The sequence below is a fragment of the Siphateles boraxobius genome, unplaced genomic scaffold (assembly GCF_051911475.1).
Source record: "Siphateles boraxobius isolate OS27281-9 unplaced genomic scaffold, OSU_SipBor_1 46, whole genome shotgun sequence".
Lineage (NCBI taxonomy): Eukaryota > Metazoa > Chordata > Actinopteri > Cypriniformes > Leuciscidae > Siphateles > Siphateles boraxobius.
Window position 1 is genome coordinate 11748752 of NW_027509097.1, and position 20585 is coordinate 11769336.

Here is a 20585-nt window from a genome sequence, read left to right on the forward strand (position 1 = left end):
TCGGTGCAAAACCTAAAGGTACCATCTGGCTTGTTAACCAGAAGGCATGGTGATGCCCAGGCCGATGCCGAAGGCTCAGCCAATCAGTGTCGAGAAGATAGTATACCTCTGTGTCGATGTACTTCCGCTTTTCTTGAGAAGCACGATAAAATCGGTGCCTAATTGGAGAAGCCTCACCAACATCTATATCATGTTCCAAGAGATGCGTCTGAGTCGGAGTATCTGAGAAGAGAGTTGGAAAGTCATTAAATAAATTAATTCTCAGCACTTTTGTCCCCAGAAAAATGCTGCAGCAATTGTGGAAGTTGCATCAATGTCTCAGAATTGTGCAAACGCGCACGCAAAACCCCATCATCAGGAGTTCTGATCTCCTCTTGCTCCTGTACGAGACATAAAATTTGAGCCTTGGTCAGTCTGGACAACTTTTGGTATACCAAATATAGAAAAAAACTGCGTAAGAGCTCTTACAATGGCCCTGGTAGTAATAGAGCGTAGTGGGTAGGCAGCAGGATAACGGGTTACCTGACACATTACGGTCTGCAAATACCTAGAGCCAGATTTAGCACCAACTAATGGCCCTACACAGTCCAACTGCAAATGCTCAAAAGGACCAGCTACAACAGGTATTGGATGCAGAGGTGCAGGCTTTATAACCTGATTGGGCTTTCCAGTCATCTGACAAATGTGGCAGGTTTTAATGTAGGCCGCAATTTCTTTCTTTAATTTTGGCCAATAGAAATGACGCATAATACGATCATATGTCTTTCTCACCCCTAAATGCCCCAACATGTCATGAGCAGTCTTTAACACCAGCTGTCGAATGGTGACAGGCACAACAACCTGAACCCATGGTTTCCCCAGTGAAATGTTCGTTGCGGGTGTCCATTTCCTCATTAGCAGGCCATCAACAACACCATAACCATGATCCACACTCTCAAAACAGTCGGCAGGAACAGCTAGCTCAAACAACGAAGACAGAGATTGATCTGTATGCTGTTCCTTGACTAGCTCTTCTTGAGTAAGAGTCACGGGAAAATCTGTTGAAGCAAAGCTAACCTTTCCTGCAGCAGCCTTAATCTCCAGGTCCTCCACGTTAGCACGACTAGCAGCACGAGTCACTGAACAAGCAGCAACCACCTGAGGAAATTTTCTAAAACCCTCATCAGATTCATTTCCTAGCTGAGGAGAATCAGTCACCACAGGAATAGGACTAGTCTGCCAAACACGGCCCCCAGCCAGATTATTCCCTAATATAACAGACACCCCATCAACAGGGAGGGCCGGGCGTACTCCCAACTCGACTTCCCCCTCTACCAACTCAAGAGTAGAGCACAACATTATGTAAAGGGACTTCTAAAGTACTAAGATCAATACCTCTCACCAAAAGTGACCTCCCTGACCTTGAGGAAGAAGAAAACTGCAACACAGACACAACCAAAATAAAGGACTCTGATGCACCTGTATCACGCAAGATTTTTACAGGAAACTTCTCCTCGTTGCCAAGTAGTGAAACAAAGCCATCTGAAATAAACGGAAGATAATTAGGCTTCAGTTTACTAAACACAACATCTGAATTACTAGGCGACACCGCCAAAGCAGCAGGTTTCACAAACGAAAAACGAGCTTTAGCTTTTGATTTCAGCACTGGACAACTTCTTTTCCAATGACCTTTCCCTTGGCAATGACGGCAAGTTTGCTCCGCATCAAACGTTACACTTGAGCGATCCTGATTTACCGGTAGAGGACTGACGTTTGGAGTATTATTACGAAAAAAAAAACCCCGTCTCTTTGTCCACTTACTGAACGCCCTAGTTCACCGGAATGAGCTTTATGCGTTAGTTCGTACTCATCCACCAATACAGCAGCATCTGCCTCATTTGTTGCCTGTTTTTCAGCAATATATATCGCAACTCGCTCCGGCAATGTGTTCTTAAATTGTTCTAAGACTATTAAGTCTGTCATGTTATCAACTGTTTGAACATTAGAGGCGACGCACCAGCGTTGGTATTGTAACCGCAAGTCTCTCGCAAACTCCACATTAGTTTGATCGAAACGTCTTCGCATAACTCTGAATCGCTGCCGATAGGCTTCTGGAATTCACTCAAATGATTTTAAAACTGACGTCTTTATGATTTCGTAGTCTCGTAGAGCGGAAAATGCTCTCCCCGTAAGAGTGTACTGCAGAATAAAGCCCAATTTATACTTCTGCGTCGAACTTACGCCATAGCTACGTCGTAGGCTGTGCGTAGCGCGCGTACCCTTCGGCGTACCCTGACGTGCACCTCTCCAAAAATGTAACAACGCGTCAATTCTACGCGGACACAAGCGCTGTGATTGGTCTGCTCAAACCCTCCCTCGGGTTTCACATGCTCCCTCTGCGTGCGTCAACGCGGACAACGACGCAGAAGTATAAATTAAAACCAAAGCATAGTCTACGGCGTAGAGGCTCCGGCGTAGGTCCGACGCAGAAGTATAAATCAGCCTTAAGAGCGCGATGTACATCAGACCAACCCTGCGCGTCTGCCACCCTTTCAAACAACAGAAAAAAAGTGTCCACATCATTCTCATTAAACGAGGGAAGAAGCCGCAAACTAGTGGAGACATCGAACTTCGAATCCCCTAAACCAGACATTCTCCCTTGTTTTATTAGATCCAAACGTTCAGCTTCAAGTTCAAGCTTTTGCTGCTCTAGTGCTCGTTTCGCACGTTCATTTTGTTCTTTTAGACGCAACCTGTCCATATGCATTTGATGTTCTAACTTACAATTTTCTAATTGTAAGAGCAACAATTATTTTTTTTCAGCAGAGGTTAAGTTCTCAGCAGGACCTGAAGTCGGAGAAACTAGATCATCATCATCATCTTCAGATGCATCGGGAGACGCTATCAGTAAAACTTTAGCGCACAAGGCTTCATTTACTATCTTTTTTATCTATTTTTTATATCGCTTACTTGTAAGCTCTATGTTATAATGATCAGCAGCAAGTTCTATTAACTGTTCTTTTGTCAATGCATTTAACAAACCCTTCGAGGGTTCCTCTACAAAGGTTTTTACAAGTGACGCCATCCTTCAAACAATGCAGACCCTATTGTTAAGAACTCAAACCAACGTTTCTTATTACCACCTGTACGATCTAAAAAAAATAAACATGAGCCGGGTAAGTCAGCGATATTTGCAAAACCATACAACCATTTCTCTTAAGCTTATAAAAAGTACCCCACTCAATTTAACTAGACGTGGATCTTCAAACAGGCCATGGATTAAACACCAAGGCCGCAGGAGTGGCTAAACAACCAGTAATCTGGCGATTTCTCCAATTCCTCGGTAGTGCCCCCGAGACCAATGCTCTAGCCACAGACCCATTCAAAAACAAAAAAAAACCACACGACCCAAAAAACAAACAACCTACAATGTAAGCACAAAAAGAAAGGTCATGGCTAATTGATTAAATACATATCGCTGAACTTACCCGCATGTCCAACATTCCCGTGTAGCCTCTGATTACCTCCGACAAGACTACAAACATTAATATTAGTCCCAGACACGCACAAGACACAATAACGTTTAGGTTTAGCCACTGTCCGACCGCACAGCTTTTTCCTCTGTTTACATGACATCGCCCAAAACAAAACCAACTACGCCAGACTTAATAACTAAGACACACGAGCGAGCGTCCCATCAGCCTCTGATTACAATGGATCATAGGCAAAATTGTGTTTGGACGAGCCCCCACTTTGTTACTACTGGCTCTCAGATAGTAACAAAGAAAGGCAGGAGAAAGTTCGGCAAACAAATGTCTAAGGATTTATTTGTTAACTCCAAAAGTTTACATTTGCATACAAACAACAATTCAAACACCGAACAAAGCCGGTCTCTCCCGCGTCCTCTTACCATACCCAAGCCCTCTTTATGCCATCAGCTGGGACACGCCTCGCGGGCCGGCATCCCCATCAATTAAGCACAGGAAGTAAGCTAGGATAACAACAAGACACGAAACAGAAGAAATACAGAAACACAGACAATCGCTGGATGTAACAATCGGTTAGAGTGTTGAGAAAAAGCACATTGCAGAGGAGGCTTGCTCCCTTCATTTAGAACCAACCATTGCAGAGAAATAATTTATGTGATAATTTGAACTTCTTCCGCTGATAATCTAGCAACTACTTTAACTATTGAGGGTAGATAAATTGAATATTTAATCACCATTAAATTTACTAAGCATGGGAAAGCATAACCAGCACACTATTCAGAATGTCCTTTTTCTGTGTTGCAGAGAACAAATAATGTCATAATAGATTTCGGAATGACTTTGACAGAATTTTAATTTCTGGGTGAACTATTCCTTTAACTAACCCCCACATCAATACCGGTAAGTCCAGAAAATAAAAATAAAAACATTGTTCCTCATAGTCAACAAGTCTACATGTGATTGTTGAAAATCTTATGACTTGACGGTCTTCATCTTTGCTCTTTGGTGCCCTAGTTTCTCAAACAAGAAATATTACACAAAATAATCCTTTTGATGAAAAACATAGATAACAATGAATGTGGAGCTTATTACTTGCATTTCCTTCAATGCCAGGCTTTAGAGATGTCTTTAACTTAACTGAATGTTCCAGGTTAATTGTCCTCGAGATTTCAAGAATCAGAGGTCAGGGGTGAGAGTCGCATCACCTGAAATATTTCCCATAATTGCTTCTTACTCTTCCTTCTATTCTCTCTAATGAAAAAATAAAAACACACTAGCTAGCATTCCAACCAGTGAAATTACGATGTTTTACCTCACCATGGCACTACAACCATTTCCAACACAATGCATTCCAAAGATCTGCTGGGATTTGTCCATGCATTGGGCAATGTGTCTCATGACACTGGAAAGCCAATAAAATAGCAGGAGCCGAGTAAGAGGATAAGTCTTGTGGAAGCAGTGACAAGCACCTTATACACAAAAAGCTTTGTGTAACAGTAGATTTAACACAATTTAACTCCATAAATCTTTATTTTTCTCCCCTTAAATAACAGTGCTGCTCTTTGTTAGTAATTTGTTCTTGACCCATATGCATGTGCTTCCTCCTAAAATACATCCAGTGGTCAAAATACACAAATTACCACCTATTAAAAAGCAATAAATATATTCAGATGGCCGTACTCGCACACAATATAATAAATAAAAGAATAAATAAATAATGTAACATGATATAATATAATAATTGATATAAACTCCCTGTAATTTGCTTTTTCCTGGAAATTTCTTAATGTGTAAATGAACAAAAAAGGATTTAACATCTGGGACAAACTGACCAAATTGCACTGAAATTTCATCAAAAGAAATGGAATAAAGTGTCCTTGAACAAAGGGGGGTCAGTATCAAAAGTAGCAGTCAGTATCTTGACCCCAGCTGCTTTAAGCAGTGCATCTCATCCTCAAGGACATTGCAGTTTATTGCTCTGGCCACATCTGCAGTCGACATGCCTCTCTGCAGCAGGACTATGGCATGTTCATGCAGGTGAGTAGGGCTCTGGACATCTTTCTCCTAGTGTTTTTCAGAGTAGAAACATCTCTTTGGTGTCCTAAGTTATTGTAACTGTGACCTTAATTGTCTCACACCTGTAAACAGTTAGTGTCTTAAGGACTGTTCCACAGGTGCATCTGCAAAATATTGTTTTATGGTTCATTGAACAAGCATTGTTTAAACTCCTTAATAAAGATCTGTAAAGCTTATTTGGATTTTACAAAAATATCTTTAAAATACAGTATCCTGAAATAAAAGGATGTTTATGTGGTAAAAAATATTTTATAAAAAACAAATTATTTGTATTTTAGAAAAATGAATGCATCGTCAGCAGTGTGCAGCTTTGTGTGTGTAAATGCAGTTGTTGTTCTTAACGTTTTAATTAGCTCCGGGGTTCACATTGAATCGGCATTTTAAAAGTAGCCTATGTCTGTGCTGCTGAGCTGACCACCTGTTAATTAAAGCTGTTTCTGAATCTGAACTGGATGGGTGGTTTGAGAAAGAGAGAGAGAGAGAGAGAGAGAGAGAGAGAGAGAGAGAGAGAGAGAGAGAGAGAGAGAGAGAGCAGAGGAGGACTGAGTACTGAGCATTTGCAGGTTCTTTACATAGGCTATATTGATATGATCGTCCTGTTGGCACATATTCACATATGGGCAAACAGGCACACAACGCTTATGCTTGGTCTGATTATGAAGGGCTTAGCACAGGGCTGTTGTTGTGTTGTATGTGGGATGCTTGAGTTTGCTTAACTGAGCATTCCTCCTCATGCATACTCGAATCGGCACATGGTTACTGGCATTGACAAACTCATCACACACACACATGTTGGGCGCAGTTGGCAGCTTAGTTCTAGGTTGCAGACAGATAGGCAGAGCAAGACATCCAACACATTCTCATATAGGAATGCTGTTTCTCAGGTTTAATCTAACTCTTTTTGCGGACCAACTCTGAGCTCCTCTCGCTGCGCCCCCCGTGTCCACTGCGATGAACGCTTCGCGCTCGGTCAGCATGGGAATCACTCAAGTCCCTAACAGCACCGCGGTGAGTGCGGACACACTGAATTACAGCGCAGTGAGCGCCCACAAGCTGATGGAGATGCCCGCGCGAGCCACTACGGTAAGATGATGGAGTCTGAATCGAACCATGTGTTTAGTGCTGCGCACGGATTCTGATTCTTCTGTGAGCGTATACTACTCTGTTGTAACATATATGATCATGTATTTTGGATTTTAAGGCAGTTGTATATTATTAACGCACACTAAAAATGGAAAAAAATAATATTGAAAGCTAACGCTTACAGCGCGTGCGTAATCGGAGGAGCGTTGGGAAAGTTCATCCATTTCAGCTTGTTTCAGGTGACAGGGTGGGAATTGGGATGACTGCCTCCAAAAAGGTAGCCTAGTTAAAACAAAGTACATGGAAGTATTTTTACATGCAAGTGTTATGTTTTAAACGCGCTTTAGTACGTTTCAGTATCCACAAAAGTTACAAGAACAAGTTGCGTGTTGCGTCGACGATCATTCACTTTCGGCTATTTTTTTAAACATGTCCCTTTCTTATAACTAATTACAAATTTTACCAAACGTTTTTTTTTTAATCTGTAGGAGAGGAACCTCATATATTCAGTTTAAGTCCCTCCAAATGGACGTGCAAGGATTTGCCTTATAAATGTTTTAGCTGATTAATCACGCCTCATTGTTACAACCTCTGGAGAGTTTTATGTGCGTGGCATGGTTATGCATAGTTGATTCACACACAATTGTAAGTTTAATGAAGCATTGAAACGTACTGCTCGTGTCAAAAGATACAATTGAGACGTACTGAAAACACCAACAAAGAATAAATCAGGGAACTTCATGCTCGTTTTAGCATGACCTAAAATTACTGCATGAAATGACGTTCAAAAGATCGACTGTAGTTATTTTTTCAACATCAGAAATAGGGTATGTTCCATAGGTGTTTCTTTGGTTAGCATGTATTAAATATAATTAGCCTGTAGAGTAAACTAAATATAATGGCATTTTTTCTTTTTATTCCGTGTTTCTCTGTAATGCCCACATATTAATTTATTTTTAGAAATACATTTTATAGGCTACCGGTTATACACTCTAACTTTTAAGAATAATTAAAGTGGTCCTCATTTCTCATCGTAATGAAATGCAGACATATTTGGATCAAGTCTCTATATGTATAATCTGTGTGGTGTATTCGTGATAGTAGCCTAGGCTACGCAGCTGGATTGCAGCTGCTCGCTATCACCCGCACAACCACCAGACGTGTTTCAACCCTGGAATTTCTCCGCAAATGAGTTTTACCAGACCTAGACAAAGCAGACTGAGTAAGAATCAGCCATATTCGTATGTCAGTTATAAAAGTAGTCCTATAGGATGGGCATCTCGCACATGGGATTAATTTCTTAAAGAGGTAGCCTACGCTATTCCTGGATATTTCCTGTTTGCCGTAGCCTAATATGAGTACTTGGACATACAGAAAATGAATTCGGGAAGAAACAAAACAAAATAAATTATACCAAACATGCATAATGAAGTGCATGAGAGCAAAATTTGCATTATCATTTCATCACATGAAAATGATATTGGAAAAGCATAATAATGAAGAAGAGCTTTATCCCATTTGAGGGCTTTAACAACAATTTTTTCTAAAACATAATACTATCCATGAAAACAAAAACTATTTGCTGATGCTTTACTGACAGTTCCACACAAATGTTAGGGGAATGCGTAGCGCCATATAAATGAGCGTTATGGCATTTTTCAAACAGACGGGGGCCCTGTTCCCCCCATGAATGAAGACTATTTTTTATCATCATATCAACAACACTAATATAGCCTACTTGGATTAATATTCTGAGGTGATGTGAATACAAAGCTTAACCTCTATATCTTTCATTTGCCGAATTTGATATTCTTCAATCCATGTATTATTTTTTCAAACATCAACGGCAGTCATTGTGAATCTTACTAGTTATTTTCACCCAACTATGGAGCGCTTTAAATAAGGGTATGGAATTATTTTCTCATCTTAACCTTGTGTCATTGTGTGTTGTTATCCCTGCTGCCATGTACTACTATTATATTCTGTGTAACTGTTTTCACCTCTCACATATCCATAAAATAGAATGATTCAGGTGTGGAGAGAATCAATGTGTGGGAGATAAAAAGTGATGCAAATGTGAGTTTGAAAACGAGCTTGAAAGGAAAAGTGAAAGTTCATGGTAGTACAGGGACTACAGATAATAGGATGTTTAAAACTGTGCCAAATACATTTGTAATTGGCAGTGAGGCTCTCACAGTTTGCCCACAGCTAATATTTGATCATCTATCAGTCAAACAGTTTATGTAATGATACTGCTTGACAGTTAGCCTTTATATATTTGGATGCATAAATTCCCTAATCCAAAGGCCTGAAATAAAAATTTGAAAGATGCCCATGTGGTCTCAAAAACAACAGGTGGAATCAGCTAATTTTTTATTTTAATAAAAAAAGGCAAAATACATGCATTTGCCCAACAATAAAAACCAGTGAATATATCAATTGAGCATGTGTTTGTCTTCAGCAATAAATGCTGTTTTACTCTTAAATCTTGAAAAGACAATAGTACAGGTTTTTCTGGTTAATTCATAAAGCCAACATGCCCCTGTGCTCCTTTAATGTTCTTCTGGATCTTTGACGGTTATAGTATTTCAGCCTAGCTGGGTGTTCTGTTAGGAATCACTGCTACAAAATTTATTACTGATGCATTTTAATGTTTTTTAGAGGTAGACTTCTCCTGCATGATTTGCAGGAGAAACCTATTTTATGAGCCCTGACTCCCTAATGTCAATGAATTTGACATTAAATGTTCAAGCACCGCCTATTGTATTTGGATGTTGTCATACTTTTGGCTTATATATGTATATTTTAAACATCAGAAAGACTAAGACAATGAAAATAAGAGGGGGGGAGATTTAAACAGCATCTTTTCAAGCTCCAGTGACTTTGCCGTGTCCTTCAAGGCTTCCGGACATTAGCATTCTTCTCAACATCTGAATTGATAATTCTCATGGTGGGTGTTCTTTATGGCCTGATGCTTCTGTCTGATTGTGCAAAGCTAGTGACATACCTTGAAGGGACATAGGATCAGACCTCTTTCTCATAGAGAGAGCAAGAGTGTGAAAGTATCCTCACATTCATAAAATATATTCACTTTACATTGTTCCATGTTAAAATGCACATTCATTAATGGCAAAAGGTTTTTAATGAGCCATTATGGGCCTTTAAAAGTTTGGTAGTTCTTTGTGGACAACATATGGTTGATTCTTTAGTACCCCTACAATGCCATTTTTTATTTCTATTTATGCATCTGATTGATGCTTTTAACCGTAGCACCGAACAATGTAAGGTAAATATTTTATTAGCATGACCTTGACGTTGCTAACGTTATACTCTACCAGCCTTAGCCATTAAACCCCTAGTTCACCTCCTGACAAAGACATGGAATAATAATGAAAGATGTGCTGTGTAAGATTTTCCTCCATATGTCATGTCGGGTAGCAATTCAACTGAAATCTCTGCAATGAGATTGTTAGAAAATATATTTAACCCTCAGTCTGAAGTATTAATAATTTAATAATAAAAGGAACAATTGTCTTTTTACTTCAAAACAATAATATTATCCTTCTCAATCTAATTTCACCAATTGCAATAGATGATAATATTAAATATTCCAGAAGTGCTTGGTGCATCAGAAATGTTGAATTTATAGAAGGCTAAATATTCCAGAGGTGCTTCGGGCATCATTTTGTCATAAACTAAAAAAAGACACAATGACATATAAAGAGGACAGTCATATAGAATTAGTGTAAGGCTGTGTCCACCAAAGTGTTTTTTTTTCTAAAGCCAGCGTTTGTTTCTTTTTTCAGTTGTTTTCAATGGAAGCACAGTTTATTGCCCAATCAGGGGGTAAAAATCCACCTTTGGGGGGTGTGGTTGGGTGGTCACTTCAACCCGCGGACTACAAAAACGGCCTGTGACAACATTGTCAAATTATCCCACATCACTTATATGTATTGTACTGCTCTGAGGCACAAAGGTTGAGGATTCCAAATGCAGTATTTATTTTGAAAGGGTATCAAAAGACGAAATCCAGATAACAGACAAGGGTCATACACAAACAAATAATCCAAACAATAACAGAAAAGGGCTGAGGCAAAGAGAGAAATCTAAAGGAACAGGCAGAGAATCAAGATAACCAGGGTATGGGAGAAACAGAATACAAACGCGCTCAGAATTGCAGTACAAACACTAAACAAGACTTTGCAGGGAATGACAGAAAGAACCAGGCTTATATAGGATGAGTAAACAAGATGATGAGACACAGGTGAAAACAATGAGTGCTGAGGAGTCCAGGCAGAGAATTATGGGAGATGTAGTTTATGAGGGAATGACATTAGTCTGATGTGGAGTGCCCTCTGTTGGCTCTCAAGGGCGCTCCAGCTGGTGACCGTAACAATCACATCCTGCTTGCACAATGACAAATCATTTAAATCATTTAAAACAAGGGCCAGAGCAAGTACATTGTGGCACATTTTTATATTCAGAAACAAACTACTTGTGAAATCAGATAGTAACACTTCCACTGATATTCTGTATCATAGCCTCTCAACTGAAAGAAGCACTCTCAAACACCTGTGGCTAGATGTTTTCAGAAGAACAACTGCCATTTTCCAGCTGGCTAAAGATCCTTTTTTGGCCACACAGCCTACCGGTCAAAGGTAACCACCCAGTGTGTTTTGGAAGTAGAATCACACCCGGAATGGCTAAAAATGGTTTTAAAAGATCTGTCCACTGTAGTGAAGACACGCATCTGAGGGTTAAATAATGATTCACTACGGTAAGAACTACCAGTGAGAAGCCAAGAAAAATGGGTCATTGGGACTCTTCGCAGGGAGTTTGATTGAAAGGCGATCTGACCAATCATAATCCGACATTTTTGTCTGACAAAGCAGTAAGGAGTTAGTAGATTAACTTTGGAGGATTTGAACTTGAAAAACGGTGTGTGATGTCTTTCCGCGGTTAAAACAACATTCCTTATTATGTTTATTTATTATTTATATGTTTATTTGATAAATTAACTAGAAGGAAGAGATGGTCGGTTCACGAGCTCTACAGCGATCTGTCAGACACATTAAAGAGCCACAAAACGGTATTTATTGTTTAAATTTCTTTTAAAAATGACCAAATTTGAAAGGTGAGACTTTGTTTCATGGCTTGTCGGACATAACAACGGTAACTAAAGGGGACGGGTGTTTGCGAACGGTCAATTTAACTTCACCTTCCCTCAGGAAAGTTATTTCAGGAAATACACCACTGCTCTGTGTGAAAAGGTCTCAACTTTTTGGACTGGCAGAGTAGATAATCTCCCCGAAAATAAACATTTTTCAAAATCAGTGGATCAGCCATCCTTTATCACAGTTTCTGCTTGAGAAGTTTGGGGCCGTGGGCTTCAGAGATGTTCCTTACTGATCAGGAAACTGTCAGTTGATGGATTTGTAATTGATTGCGTGCTCTGCTCTTATCCAGACTGTTTCTAGGCCTACTAGCCACACGGTTTAATAAGTGGCAGCACAGACAAACAAGTTCATTCAACACAATCTGTTGCTCTCAGTCTTTTAAATAATGCAAACATATCAATAGCACTTAAACTGGTAAATTATTTGGATTATTTAAACGCGATGAAATTATTTTGGATCTTTGTTGTGCATTGGTGTTATAGCTACTAAACAACTACGGCCCTAAAATGAAAAATCATGGCATCATTCTCACTCAACTAATGGTAGCCTACAAATACGCTCCTTGTGCTGTGGTGAAGTGTAATTTCCTCTGCTTTATCCATTTCTGTCTTTCTCTCTTTTTCTCCTCGTCTCTGTATATCACAATCTAGCCTGAGTGATAGTGACATTTTAAGAGCACTTCTCATCTATTTGTGCCGCAGAAACCTCCCTCCAAGTAGCAGCACATGCTCTCGTTCAAATCCCTCATCGATAGTCCTTACAGAGAAGCACTGACATAGAAGATTAAAGCAAATATCAGTTCTGTCTCTTCAGATTAGGTGAAATGACAGTTGAGGCCATGTACATTGGATACACTGCTTTCTGACTTGCTTTTTGGAGTCTTCGGAAATTCTGCCGTTGTTTTTTGGGTGGGTATTTAATCTGAATAGTACTGCTTATATATTTATACCATTCGAAAGTTTGGGATCAGTAAGATTTTTGAATGTTTCTGAATAAAGTCTCTTATGCTCACCAAGGCTGCATTTACAGTATGTTATATATAAAAAAGTAATATTGTGAAATATTTTTACAATTTAAAATAACCTTTTTCAATTTAATAAATATAATGTATTCCTTATTATCAAAACAGTTGTGCTGCTTAATATTTTTGTGGAAACCATGATACCAACGAGTTTTTGAAGTTTAAAAGATAATATTTTATTTAAAATTAAATCTTTTGTAACATTATATACGTCTTTACTGTCACTTTTGATCACTTGATGTGTTCTTGCTGAATAAAATTAGCAATTTCTTGTTGAGTTAAATTAGTCAAATACTAACTTTTTTTCCTTTTTTCTGTTATAAAGTATATGTTAGTAGTGCAGCAAGGGCATATGGCACTGTTTGCTGTGAATAAATACTCTGAGTTCCCTTAACATGATGGAAAAGACAAGGTAACAGTTAAGCTTTATTATACTTTTAAATTTTCGATTTCAGTTTTGATTTTGAGTTCCTGTGAGTAACACCTGATTCCACTTATAAATGATCACATTGTAGGATAGCATCTGTGCCACAAACCATGATTTCTGCAAACCTCCCACTGTGTAAAGAAAAAGCCCAGTAAATGAGGCGCACCAAAATGAAAATGAAAAACACTGCATTCTAGAGCAGTGTGTTTATAGATAGTCTGATTTATGTTTACATGGCTTGCCTGCATACAGACCTGAATGGGTGGATAGACAGGAATAGTGAGTGACTTGCTAAATCACATCTTGCAGGGTGTGAAATAATTGGAAGCCATTTTAATCTGTTGATCATTTGGGTATTGGTTCGTCAATTGATTGATCAACCAATTGTTGATTGGTAGAAATGAATAACAATCGTGTCAGAGAATGTTATTCATTGCAACCTAAACAAAATGTTAAAGTTTGTTTTGGGGAAAAGCAACCACATGTGTAATCATGTGCTGCAAACCAATTATTGTATTACTTTTGAGACCAATAAAGCAGAGTATCGCATGTTGGTGTGGATCAATTTAGGAAGTGTGCATGATGGACCAGAGGTAAATACAAGGTTCTTTATTAATACAAGCTTTACCGAAGCACAATGTTGCCTTCTATTGTTCAGGGATTCGGCTTGAACAAGTCTTTTAGACTGAGCTGAAAAAAATGAAAAGGCAATTTTTAATCTCTCTTTATTTCTCTCTCTCTCTATACATTTTTAGAAACAGTATTAAATGATAAGCATTTAAAATCTAATTTAGAATCACCCTTTGCAATCTAATTTAGTCAAGACCCACTCAAACATTCTTTTATCTGTTATACTTAAAATTACATATTACAAAGCACTGACTAAATAATTGGACGATCAAGAGCCATCTGATAGGATTAGTTGTGACCAAAAAGATCAGCATTATCTTATCAAGGTTCTCACACCTGCTTTTGTTTTAACCTTAATTTTATTCTCAGCTGGTTGTAGAAAACACAATAGGATTCATAGTTTAACCCACTTCTGGGATTTAAAATCCAATTTAAACCTGGATAAAAACAGACAGTTTTAGGATATTTCAGATTCTGCACTATTTTTCTCGATATAATCAATTAAAATCTTACAAAGTCAGATGGTCAGATGTTCTTTTGATCATTTTCAAGAGCATGATAATCAGGTTTAATGCTAAATGTTTTAAACTAAAACAGTGTTTTTGGAGAAAACAAAGTTGCCCTTCAAGGGAACTCACACTGCGTCGTCGTCGTGACGACACTATGGGGAATGCCCCAGTATCTGAAGCATGAATGAAATCTGTCCAATCCTGATTGGTGCTGCGTCATGACGTAGTAGATGACGGCATATCCGGAAGATACAAAGGGACGCCGGCAAACAAACACATTAGCTTTTTTGCTCTTCAGCTAAAGCGCTCTGTGTGAATTGTCTGTCTATTTATTGTTGTCTTTCCAAATTACACAAGCAATATGGCTAGCAAGCAGTTTATAGCGTGTGTGCATCGGTGTCCACGTTATCTATCGGGCACGGACACACACCAGCTCTTTGTATATTGCCTTGGTGCGCAGCACGCTAGGGCGGCTCTCGAGGGAGCCGCCTGCAGCGAATGTGATAAGCTGCCGCTCAGGGTGTTGCGCTCACGGCTGGCCGTGTTTGATGAGCACGGCCTGGGTCGCGAGCCCCGCGGTTCTGGGCCCGCTGTTGCTGAGGCATCGCGCCGCCGCAGATCGTGGGGCTCGCAGATGGATCCCTCAGGGGGACACACGACTGCTACGGCATCTTCCCGGTCCTCGTCTGAGGATTCAGAGGTTCTCCCGCCCAGTACCGCTGCTAGACATTTTGGTGCCCTAAGCATAATTCCTTTATGGTGCCCCCCGCCCCCAGGGAAAAAAAAAACGTTTATTTTTACCGGTTTAACTTTAACTTTTTAACGCGCAATCCAACGGAACACTGAGGCGGCGGCGGCACCATCGTTACTTTCTAGAGCAATTAAATACTCTTGTTCCGCCTGTCTTGTTATATACATCCCTAAAAAGTGCCTAATAATATTTCTATAATGAAATAATATCGGCACTATAATTATTATGACTATGATATGATGATTGATTTTTCATTAGGCTATTTTTGGTGTCCCCCTCAGCACTTGGTGCCCTACGCACAGCGCGTGATGCGCGTGGTGGGAGCGGCGGCGCTGCTCCCGCCCCGTGCGGAAGCCCGCGAAGCGGCTTCTTCCCGCGAGGCGGAGGACCCGATGTTTCAGTTATCTGGCTCTGAGTCAGATAATTTAAACATCGAGGTGGGTGATGTGGACATTGATCAGCCACTTCACGCGCTTCAGGAGCTAGTGGAGGTTTTGACCCGCGCTGTGGCCAAACTAAGAATTGATTGGCCACAAGAAGAATTGCAGATCCAGCGACCAAGCAAACTGGAAGAGAGATTTTTTAAGCGCAGGTCTCAACCTCCACGCCAGGGCCTTCCGTTTTTTCCTGACTTGCACAATGAGTTGTGCAAGTCATGGGTGATACCGTATTCAGCCAGGCTCTCCAGCCCCCCAGTACTTGATTTCGCTAACGTGTTGGGGGCGGCTGAGCTTGGTTATGGGACAATGCCTCGGGTAGAGGAAGCTCTCGCAAGCTATCTTTCTCCCGAGGCCGCATCGTCCCTTAAGGCCACGGTACTCCCCACTAAGCCATGCCACGATACATCTGCGCTGGTGGGCAGGGCTTATATGGTGGCTGGGCGGGCTGGTAGCTGCCTGCACACCATGGCGGTGTTGCAGGCCTACCAGGCCGACCTCCTCAAGGAGCTTGATGAGGGTGAGGGTCCCTCTCCTAGGGATATCACAGAATTGAGGAAGGCCACTGACTTGTCTCTCCGCATCACCAGGGAGACGGCCCGTGCAATCGGCCACTCCATGGCTGGTTTGTTGTGTGTGGAAAGGCATTTATGGTTAAATTTGTCGGTGATGAAGGAGAGAGAAAAACATTTTCTCCTAGATTCCCCGATTTCACCGTCTAGCCTCTTTGGCGGCGCAGTTGATACCCTTGTCGGGAGGTTTCAGGAGGTTAAAAAACAGTCGGCGGCCTTCCAGCAATACCTCCCTCGCCGTTTGGCTCCTCGGGGAAGGCTGCCTCTAAAGGTTGTACGTATGGTTGTATGGTATGGTACAACCATATGGTTGTACGTTTCCTCCGTGGGGCTCAGAGGATGAGGCCTGCGGCTCACTCCAGAGTCCCAACTTGGGACCTGGCGGTGGTTCTTGAAGGGTATGCTGAGGCCCCCTTTGAACCACTGGAGTCGGCTGAGGCAAAGAACCTGACCTTCGAGGTGGCCTTTCTCCTTGCCATCACCTCTCTAGTGCGGCACGGTCAGTGGTTCTTCAGGCCTTCCATCCTCCACCTCATGGAACGGCGGAAGAGGGGAGACTTCACCTGCTCTGCCCAGTCAGAGCCCTAAGAGTTTATTTGGAGAAGTCTCCTCAGTGGAGGAAGTCAGTCCAGTTGTTGGTGTGCTTTGGTTCACCCAAGAAAGGGCTGCCTGCATCTAAACAGACAATAAGTAATTGGATTGTCCAGGCTATAGCCACGGCTTATCAGGTGCGCAATATGCCTTCACCTATGGCCGTGAGGGCGCATTCCACCAGGAGCATGGCCTCCTCAGTGGCCCTCCTTTCTGGCGTCTCGCTTCAGGAGATCTGCAAGGCGGCCGGGTGGGCCACCCCGCACACCTTCATACGTTTTTACAGTCTTCAAATCCCCTTAACGCCTGGCGCCAGAGTGCTCGCGTCCTAAGTGTGCCTGGTCTCCCAGCTTCACACTAGGGCGGGCGTGATTACGGTGTGGCATAGTGGGTATTACGTTCCCCATTGTGTCGTCACGACGACGACGCAGTGCGAGTTCCCTCGAAGGGGGACGTCTCGGGTTACGACTGTAACCCTTGTTCCCCGAGAAGAGAACGAGACACTGCGTCTCGTCGCCACACCTATCACGGGCAGAGCGCGTACTTCATCGCAAAAGAGCTAATGTGTGTGTGTGCCGGTGTCCCTTTGTATCTTCCGGGTATGCCGTCATCTACTACGTCATGACGCAGCACCAATCAGGATTGGACAGATTTCATTCATGCTTTAGATACGCTACGCTGGGGCATTCCCTTCTCGGGGAACAAGGGTTGCAGTCGTAACCCGAGACGTTTTCCGCATTCTTCTTCCATTAGTAGTGGAGGCTAAACTTTTTTAAGGACCCATTTATTTTCCCTCTGTTATATCATGAGCAAAGATGTCCACACACACACAGTGCATTAATCTGCCGCTGATCTGTGGCAGATTATAAACTCATTAGTTCTAAGATTTCCTCTTCTCTCACTTTGTATTCGAGATACTGAGCAGTCTTGCAATATTCACTATCTATACCATCTCCACATCCCCTTCTTCAAAGGCTAGCCACACGCTTTATTTCCAGTCTTGGTACAGCAGAGAGTTTTATTTGTGAGAAATGTCAATGATTGCCATTATTTACTAGTCTGTATTACTCATCCATAGTTTGCTCTAACTATGAAAGTGACCTATAGAGTATCAATTCCACTTGTTTTGCTCTCTCTGGCTTCAGCCATTCGAGTCAATAGAGTGATTCAGTGATTGATAGAAGTATAAATGGATAAATTGAGGCTAAAAGTGTCTGACTAAGACTTTGACACTGGTGAATCGAACTAGTCTTTGATGTACTAATTGCCTCTTAGAACAGAGCTTGACACAAGGGCGAAAAACCAAAAGCGGGCAGCGTTTGCCATTCTAAAAGCTTTTGTGTTCTCTGTTCCACACACCAATAAGTGAATGCAACAGCACAATCCAATGCGTCTTGAAAAACACTAAATATGTCTGCTTAATTCCATCTCAGCTGCTATTGATGTATTAAATAGGTGTTATATAGATTTCAGGAAGGGGAATTGAAACTAATGGTATCTTGGTGAATTAAGATATTAATAACTTTATAAGTAATGTAAAACTCAATTATTAAGTTTCAATCTCCTTTAGTACATTGTCCTGATCTGAAAGCATCTCCAGGTTTTTTTTTTGTCTCTCTCCCGCTGCCCACAGGTGGCAATGGTGCAGGATGTTCGACATCTTTTCCCCACTGTGGATGTCCCAGACCACGCTCACTACACCATCGGCTCTGTCATTCTGGCAGTGGGCATCACCGGCATGGTGGGAAACTTCTTGGTCATGTATACCTTCTGCAAGTGAGTCCAGTTAGGCTATATCTTGTTTGTGTGGTAGCCAATTCTTGTAAGATCTGCACATCTGGAGTCATGTTTGCACTGCAAACTGCATATTAAGATTTAGACTGGGTTTTCCCAAACTGAGCACTGCAGCGGATTCATAAACGGATGAAAAGCTAATGGTTAATTAAATATAGATGTTAGAATAAATTAATAATTAAAAAAAACAATGAAAATAAAACACTTACTAAAAGCTGCATATGACCATTAACCAGCATCAGAGAACATCGAACATGTGAACATGCTGTTGTATTATTGAAATATTCATTAAAAAAATATGTATTTTATATGAAAAATTCCCAAAGTTTGGGAATCTCTCATTAAAGGCCTGTTCTCACCAAGAGCAGTAGCTATACATATAACAATAATGATAACTATATTATATATAACGATATCTTTCTGTTTATTCTAAGTGTACTGCAGTTTTGTGTCTGGCACTTAAAATGCTTGAGCTCTTTAAAGCAGGAAGGATTCTGATTGGCTGATTCATCAGCTGTTCTGAAAGTGACTCCAAATGATATTGTTTCTTGGTGCCTTTATAGTTATAGGTATGGTATGGACTTTTTTAACGATTTTTATATCCTTATCATTATCATAGTTATTGTCCTTTCTAAATGAGAGAAATCAGGGAACAGGAAATATGATGTTATTATATAAAACCTATGTAAATATTATATATGAATATGATATGTATATCATTTTAGATCCATTCATACAATATATTCTATTTAACATTATTGTATATAAATAACACAACATGAAAAACCACTGCCATTGATGAGCTTCTTTTTTCTTTGACAGTTTTTGACAGTTCTTTTGTGCATCTTTTCAGGAGTAGGAGTCTGAGGACGCCTGCCAACATGTTCATCATTAATCTAGCTGTCACTGACTTTCTGATGTGTGTCACTCAGACGCCAATCTTCTTCACCACCAGTTTGCACAAGCGATGGATCTTTGGGGAAAAAGGTAATCCAGCTGTCAGAAAATCATGGGCACTTGATCAAACCCATGGTTCATTTCCCGGCATTCATAGCTGATGCTGAGAAAGAGTAAGATGTCAAGACAACTTTGCAGGGTATCTTTTAACATCAGATTATCTCCGCGAGACTGATTCCAGTGCAGACGAGAAGAAAGAATAACAGATAATGATAAAGGATCTCAGCTGGAGAGGGATTATGCATTGATGCATAACTGTATCCTGGTGAAGGAGAAGAAACACCTTAGTGTCCAGAGAGGTTAAAGCGTATCTAGAAATGAATCAGTGTTCGGTAAGCTTGAACATGTTGCCAAATCTCCAGGCACTGGAATAATGTTTTCAGCTCACCAGACAGATAGTCTGATGAATCAGTGCTCAGAATAATAATTGGGGATCATTTTGTCTGTTTTATCAAGCTTTGTTTGTTTTGTGGGGAAAACACTGATTATATTTTCATCATCATAGGAAATATAAAATCAATCACAATAAATGAACCGTTTAACACAAGTTACACTTTTTGGGGAACTAACAAACCTAATTTTTTTAGAGTACCTTTTCTGACTTTCTGACTGATAAATGATATTTTTTTACTGTAGTCTCTAGTAGTTTCTAAAATCAGAGGTTTGCTTTCAAACAAAACTGAGTCAGAGGGGAACTGAATGACTGCTTAGAGATTTTTTCAATTGCTGACAATCATCTGTCAATACTTAAGCCACATTTTCAAAACTCTTTCAAAAAAAAGTATATGCGGACCAAACTGTGAATCGTTTTTTCATTTCTATCATCTTTTGTCATTCATACTTCACAATCTGCAAAACACTATATTTGCATGACATTTTTTGAATGCTATCACACTGCTTTCAAAACTGATTGCTGTAAAAGCACATTCAAATCAGAATGATTGCAAACTATGTGCATTTCTGCAGTAATTCTGCAAGGCCGATTACAGCTGGGACTCCTAAACTGCACATACGAGATTTGTACTAGATGTTTTTCATGTTTATTTGTTTGTTTGTTTTGTAATTATTATTGCTTCAGGATTTTTTTGTTTTG

The 20585-nt window shown here is 40.5% G+C and overlaps 1 protein-coding gene across 2 annotated transcripts in view; it reads left to right on the plus strand.

The window, feature by feature from the left end:
- The first annotated feature begins 5431 nt into the window (after positions 1-5431).
- opn4b (opsin 4b) overlaps positions 5432-20585 on the plus strand; it is a 41464-nt gene continuing 26310 nt past the window's right edge. Inside the window, exons 1-3 of one of the 2 annotated variants that reach the window (XM_077200783.1) lie at positions 5432-5504; positions 18375-18517; positions 19389-19522. In XM_077200783.1, the coding sequence (XP_077056898.1) occupies positions 5493-5504; positions 18375-18517; positions 19389-19522 (289 nt within the window). In that variant the 5' untranslated portion in view covers positions 5432-5492. Of the gene's footprint in view, positions 5505-6166; positions 6627-18374; positions 18518-19388; positions 19523-20585 lie in introns of those variants that run through there. The other variant, XM_077200782.1, reaches the window with a different exon arrangement.